We start from the raw sequence: 7594 nt of genomic DNA on the forward strand, positions 1-7594 counted from the left end.
TGTTCAATCCTTCACAAAGAATGTTCCTGGTCTCCTACTAGGAAAGGGATTTCATAAACAGAATGATATTAAAACAGTGCTTAAAGGAGATGTTTTACTGGCATTACAAAAATGGACATTCAACGAGGACTAAGAAGGGGCAGAGAAGGGAGGAAATTTCCCTGAAGCTTTGATAGAGGAGTTAATTTTTGATAATTATAGCACAATGAAGTAATTTACCAAAACCTCTTCCTCTACTCTTTATAACCTAACTATTTTGACATCTTTTCTTCTTTTTTATTCCCCCTCCAGCTTTCTTAGAATAGAATTGAATATAGCATTGGGCCTTTTTAAGGTGTACAATGCATGTTTTGATATACATATAATTTGTGAAATCATCACTGCTGGTAAGGTTAATAAAAAATTCATCACCTCACTTAGTTACTAATTTTTTGTTGTGTTGAGAACATTTAAGAGCAAATTCTTAGCAAATTTCAGTTACACAATACAGTATCATTAACTATAGTCACCATGTTGTACATTACATTCCCAAAACTTATTCCTCTTTAAACAAAATGTTTGTATTATTTGACCAACAGCTTCCCATTTCCCCGACACCCCAAACCCCTGGTAAACTCCATTCCACTCTTTGCTTTTATGAGTTCAACTTGTTTAGATTCTGCATGTAAGTGAGATCATACAGTATTTGTCTTTCTCTGACTTACTTCAGTTAGCATAACATCCGTCGTCAAGGTCCACCATGTTTTGGCAATCACACTTCTTTACTTCTCAAGAGTCATGACTTGTCCACCTGAAGATGTCTCTAACCGTCAAATAGTCTGCCTGCTATCTTTACTTCTCCCAACTTGCATATTTTGAGATCTGAGACTCTGTATCTCGAGCCAGTGAACAACCACCACAATGCGTGTGTGTTTGTGTGTGTGTGTGATATAAATATTTAAAACCACTTTTTAATTTTCAGCTTTTTCAGGGCCTCTTTCACATCCTTGTTCCGCAGGCTATACACCAGTGGGTTTAGCATGGGAATCACAAGGGTGTAAAACAATGAGGTCATTTTATCTTGATCAAGGGAGTAGGAAGAACTCGGCCGGAAATACATGAAGAGTATAGTTCCTTGGAAAATTGCAACAGCAGTTAAGTGGGAGGTGCAGGTGGAGAAAGCTTTGAACCTCCCCTTAGCAGAGTGGATCTTCAAGACTGATAAGATTATATAACAATAAGAGACAAGCACTCCTGAAATGGTACTCAGTTCAATGAATCCAAAAACAGTGAATATCACTAACTCATTGACCTGTGTATCTGAGCAAGACAGCAATAGGAGAGGAGGCATATCACAGAAGAAATGATTAATCTCATTCGATCCACAGAAACATAAGCGGAATGTTAAAGTCGTGTGTAACAAGGCATCTGCTGTTCCCAGCATGTAAACCACAGCCATGAGCAGGGAGCACAGTCTGTTGGACATGCTGGCTGTGTAGAGCAAGGGGTTGCTAATGGCCTTATACCGATCAAAGGCCATCACTGCCAGCAGCAGACACTCAGAATCACCAAACATACAGAAGATCAAAAACTGCAGAGCACACCAAAGAAAGGGATTGATTTTTTTTTGGCTAAAAGGTCTACCAACATTTTGGGCCCAACTGCTGTGGTATAACAAAGGTCACAGAAGGAGAGATGGCTGAGGAAAAAGTACATAGGTGTGTGAAGCTGGGAATCCATTCTAATTAAAGTGATCATTCCAATATTTGCAAAAAGATTAATGAGATAAACAACAAGAAATGTTGTAAATAGGATCACTTTCATCCGACGGTTATCAGTAATTCCCAAGAAAATGAATTCTGTCAAGGATGAGCAATTTCCTTCATCCATTCTTCTATATTCTTGTCTAAACTTTTGAGAAAATGGTCAAGAAAATGATAGATGAACATGCAAGTCTTCTGACCAATGACACAATATCTGTAAAGCAGAATACAATTTCTTTCTGCAATTGTCTTTTATACTCATAAAATTACTTGCTCAGTATCACTCTTTAAAGATGCATTACTATGAAATATGACAGTAATAAAAAATATCTCTGGTAGGTAGTTGAGGAACTTTGATCTAAATCTAGATGTCATTTATAAGGTATGCAACTTTCTACAGCTCTTTTATTTATCCAAGCATTACCTCCATTGTATCAAGGAAGATATTTGAAATGAATTGATACCTTATTACATCTTCTAAGTTAGTTGGAAGAAACCCCAATGTTATAGAGACCAGGCTGTAAGATGTAGGACTAAACATTTTTGTAGGCTTGAAAATAGTCCATGAACACACCCACAAAAAGAGTATATTTATTATATCCTCTACAATATATGATTAGGTTAAGAGATTATTTTGTATTAGTTTTAGAAATAATGATCATGTCACACACGAATAACAATGAAAATAATTATGTTACTTACCCTCATCTGAGTTGTCCTTGTTGTTTGCTAAACCTGAAGTAAGCATTATTGACCTTTCTCTAGAAATGTGCTATTGTTTTGCCACAGTACTCATGACCTATTTGTGGAGAGGTTTGGTGCCCAAGGAGGAGACTTTTATAATCAAAGAAAAGGGCTAATATAAAGTGAAAACAACAGAATTTAATACATACATTTGTCTCTTTGGATTTTGAATGGACTTTTATGTTAAAAAGTGGAAATTAGATGGGGCACCTGGGTGGCTCAGTTGGGTAAGCATTTGACTCTTGATTTCGGCTCAGGTCATGATCACAAGGTCATGAGATTGAGTCCTGTGTAGAGCTCCATGTTCAGCATGGAGTCTGCTTGAGATTCTCTCTTTCCCTCTCCCTCTGCTCTCCCCAACGCTGCTCTCTCTCTCCCCTTAAAAAAAAAAAAAAAAAAAATGAAGTAAGATAATGGCTCTGAGAGATACAAGCTTCTCTTCCTTGTGTGTGTGTTTATGTATGTGTGTGTCCTGTGTTTGCACATGTATATGTCGCTCTTGTACCTGAGAATAGAAAGTGGACAATAGACTTGTTCTTTAGACCAAAGTGAATATGGTATGTGTGGTTCACACGAAGGTACATTTGTGCATGTTACTTATAAAGTGGTGCCTTCATTATTTTTTAAATAAAGCAAAACAGAAAACACTTAAATTCATGTTTATACTTACTTAGTAATGAAAGGAACAGAAGCTTTCCTGTAAACCAACATCAAAATAAAATCATTAAAAAGTCATACCGTGAAAGCTAAGTTCAGATAGATGCTTACAGTTTTAAAAAGAAAATATTTTTGGCCATTAAATTGCAGAGTTCACTTAATTGAGTAAGCAGGCAAAAGATGCTTTATTCAAAAAAACTTTTTTTCCCCTAAAAGGTAAGGTTTTCCCCTATAATCTTTAAATTAAAATTTCGAAGCCTACCTGAGATGAGCAGGTCTTTGATGATCAAACAATAGGAGGGTAGCATTTTATTTCAGGTGGTGCTTTTGGGACTTAACTCTCTGAAGCTACTGCCCTACTACTACTGAGGCTTTGATGTTACACAAACATCCCATTAATTATTTCTGGTTTTGGATAGCCCCCGTGTGAATTCAGAAACAATTTTAGCGAAGGCTGAAATTTACTGCTCACTATTGTCATCCAGTTGATTTGTGCCAGGAAGAAAACCCCAAATTAATTTTATAATTCGGCTTCTCTGAATTTAATCATTCTCTGAATTTAAATCATTCTCCTCTACTCAAAGAGGAAATCTAATGAAACCTAAGTCGACCCCTCATTTAATCATTTCTAGCACCTTTCAATTGTTCATTTTTTTTTTCTGTATTTGAAACACTCTTCTTCACACCCCATTTAAGTATGTCACTGCAGTCTGATAGTACTCCCTTTTTTATTGAAGCATCATTGATTACTGTAAAGTTCACCCTTTCAGAGTATACAGTTTTTTGCTCCTTTTTGTAAATACAAATACAAAAATATACTCTATTTGAGGCTTCAGGAATAAGACCAATATTTAGATTTTGTGTTCTCTAAACTCCTAGTGCAGGTATTTGCAAAAGTGGTTGCTTTCTAAATATCCATTGTTGAGTCTTTCTGGCTATTTGACATGGAAGGCGATGTGCAAAGAATAGCGATATCTTGGATTTGGGGATTTTTTCTAATAATATGTCTCATATGTGCAAGGATAATGTGTTTAAAGAATTTTACCTTGATGCTGATAATTTTGAAAAAGCAGAGAAAAAAAGAGGTGACTGCACTCTTATTTTTCCTAATGGCCCACTAAACAAAAAGTTTGCTTCTAGTTTTTAGAATTTTAGGGGCTGTTGTCTTTGTTTAAAAAAATAGTAATGTCATTTTTCTGCATGTGGCTGTCCAATTTTCCCAGCACCATTTATTGAAGAGGCTGTCTTTTTTCCATTGGACAGTCTTTCCTGCTTTGTCGAAGATTAGTTGACTGTAGAGTTGAGGGTCTATTTCTGGGCTCTCTATTCTGTTCCATTGATCTATGTGTTTACAACAGAGAACTCAAAATGTTTCCATTTACCTAATGCCAAGACTGCTATCTGATCACTATGAGAGACACTTATGCTACTTAGTCAATAGGCAAAAAGGGGTTTCTCTGTCCATTGGGGTGACTGTTTTTGAATATAAAGAGAACAAGTGATCATTACCATAGAGTTAGGGTAGTGGGATGTGTTCCTGGAATGCAAACTTTTTGTAAGTTATAGAATTTAAAAAGCATGTGACTTAGTTAGAAGAACCCTGGACCACCCCATAAGGGTAAAATGGCAAGCAAAACTTTGTGTAGCCTCTTTTTCTTTCAGACGTATGGATGCATGCATGTTAAAAATAAGCATATTTTTGCTGTTGTCTTATTTAGAAGTTGATTGTGATTATAAGACATGTCTCTGAAGAGCATGTGGAAAAGGATGGATTATTTGGGATCCTGATGCCAATGTGGCTATGGCTGGAGGCTGCATTTCCCAGACCTTTCTAGTGTAGTTTCAGGTTGGAATGAGTAAATGAGAAATTTGCAAGAGGTTCAAGAATAAAGCTCCTATTTCCATCATGTTTATAGTGGTTCTGCTTTTATTTTATTTTATTTTATTTTATTTTATTTTATTTTATTTTTTTTAAAGATCTTATTTATTTGACAGACAGAGATCACAAGAAGGCAGAGGGGCAGGCAGAGAGAGAGGGGGAAGCAGGCTCTCTGCTGAGCAGAGTCCTATGTGGGGCTTGATCCCAGGACCCTGAGATCATTATCTGAGCCGATGGCAGAGGCTTAACCCACTGAGCCACCCAGGCGCCCCGAGACATTTCCATTCTAACAATATCCTATGCCTATGAAACAAAGTTCCTACTATGGAATTTCAGGCATTAGAATCGGGTTAATAAGTAGGGTCCCAAATGAAGTATTCATTGGGACTCTGGGACTCCCACAAGACCTGATGCGGGTGCTTGATCCCAGAGTCCTGGGATCATGACCTAAACTGAAGGCAGAGGCTTTAACCCACTGAGCCATCCAGGCTCCCGTGGTTCTGCTTTTATTACGTAAATGATGAGTAAGTAGCTTCAGGAACACAGGGACAACACAAACTTGAGCAAAAACCACAGAGGAAGTCCCACCTAAGTGGGTGACCTCAGAAAGTTCTGACTGTGTTGGGCCTGAACTACAAATTCAGGCCTTGTTGGCTACCAGGAACTCAGGAAGTTAGCAGGTTCCTGGAACCCTCCAGGATGAAATATAGGATGCTTGCCAGTGGGGAAAGCAGTGTGGGCCATCTAGAAATCTCAGCAAATAACAGCAGCCCTTCAAACCTTGAGAAAACACTGATACCCTATATTTTTAGTTATTCCTTCTCTTGGAAACAGCTATATTTTCTTGTAAGTGGTATAATATTTAGTGATATAATTATTGAGCATGAAAAGGCAGTGGTGTTGCAAACTAGGATTTTCATAGGCAGCTGGTTATGTAATATTGTACTGTAAACACTCACTTTAATAGACGCTTGCCTATGTTAACAGCTTAGCAAACATGAAAGCTGTTGATAGATACTCATCTGTATGGGTCTGTGTGATTCTCTATAATCTTGGCCAAGTAAATCTTGGCTAGGTAAACGTAAATTTAATGTTAGAGTATGTTGGTGGGTATGTAACTGTGAGAGCCTGTGCTCTTCTCTCAGGGAATGAAACAACAGAAATGCTTAGGAGAAGCATTGTTGATCAGAAATCCAAAGCCAGGATTCTTAGGAGAATTTAAAACTGACAATGATTTAGGCTGTATCTTGTGGGGATTTTTGCAACAAAGAGCACATGGATTTAAATATACTTTTTAAACCTTGATATTTCCAAGTCAAAGCATGTAAATATTTACTATCATAGAAGGAAAAAAAATGATATAACAAAAAGTAATGTTCAGTATAAAATACCAGTGCTGAAATACATTTTGCAGATACATGCCTCTGATATCAGTCTTCAGATGTCCCACCAGCACATGTGGGTTCATCTCTGCATGATGATACAGGTGATATATTGGGGAGCTGATTCTATTTTTGAGAGGACAGAGAAAGATGTCCATCCCTCTAATAATACTTTGGTATATAAAAGATAGACAGGAAGACAAATCAAATAGTTTGCCTTGCAATTAACCTATATTCTTCAAGGTGCTATTTAAGAAAAGTTTCCAAATTACTTTGGTATAGACTATGTATATAGAAGGTTAGCATCATATTATTTTTTTTTAAGATTTTTTTAAATTTATTTGACAAAGAAAGATCACAAGTAGGTAGAGAGGCAGGCAGAGAGAGAGGAGGAAGCATGCTCCCTGCTCCCTGCTGAGCAGAGAGACTGATGCTGGGCTCAATCCCAGGATCCTGGGATCATGACCTGAGCCGAAGGCTGAGGCTTTAACCCACTGAGCCACCCAGGTGCCCCAAAAGGTTAGCATCATATTATTGAACTAAACTTAAGAAAATGGATTTTATTTTGTATCATTGCTTCCATGATACCCCTGCTTCTCAGCATCTCATTGTACAACATACATTTTAATTAATGTGAACTATTATACAAATATATATAATCAACATCTACCAAGGGCTTAAAGCGGTACAAATATGATTCACAGCATGTGCTCAGTTAATCACCCAACAGTCGATGGCATGTATATTATATCCCCATTTCACAGATAAGTTGACTGAGACATAGAAACATGAAGTAACTTGTTCAAAATGCCACTCACCAGCCAGCAATAGAGCTGGCACACAAACCAAGAGAATCCGGCCTTCTCCCTCATCTAGCAATCCTCTATGTAACTGAGGTATACTACAAATGAACACACACACACTTTTCTGAGGTATTTACTATATCCCTAAGATGACCTGATAAAACACCTTTTAGCATTAACTCCAAGGGAGTAATTATTGAATGGTAATCTATTATTTAGCAGCAATTTTGAAACTTTTAAATGTTTTCTTATGTCACGGGGTTATGACTTGAATTTGGCTGTATGAAAACCAAGTGTTTGATAACGTCCCCTTTGGGTCTGCTGGGAGGCACGTTTCTAATTAGAGTTTGCAACTGGGGAGTTAGATGAATCTCAGAACATTAAGGT

At 37.3% G+C, this 7594-nt stretch overlaps 1 protein-coding gene across 1 annotated transcript; it reads right to left on the bottom strand.

Moving 5' to 3' along the window:
* Window positions 1–937: 937 nt before the first annotated feature.
* LOC101679191 (olfactory receptor 5W2-like) lies at window positions 938–1869 on the bottom strand. The gene is given in 2 exon segments (XM_004781675.2): window positions 938–1584; window positions 1587–1869. Coding segments are annotated over 2 exon segments (930 nt in total).
* Between the last annotated feature and the right edge of the window lie 5725 nt (window positions 1870–7594).

This window comes from Mustela putorius, unplaced genomic scaffold, assembly GCF_011764305.1.
Source record: "Mustela putorius furo isolate JIRA1106 unplaced genomic scaffold, ASM1176430v1.1 tig00000127_pilon_pilon_pilon, whole genome shotgun sequence".
Classification (NCBI taxonomy): Eukaryota; Metazoa; Chordata; class Mammalia; order Carnivora; family Mustelidae; genus Mustela; species Mustela putorius.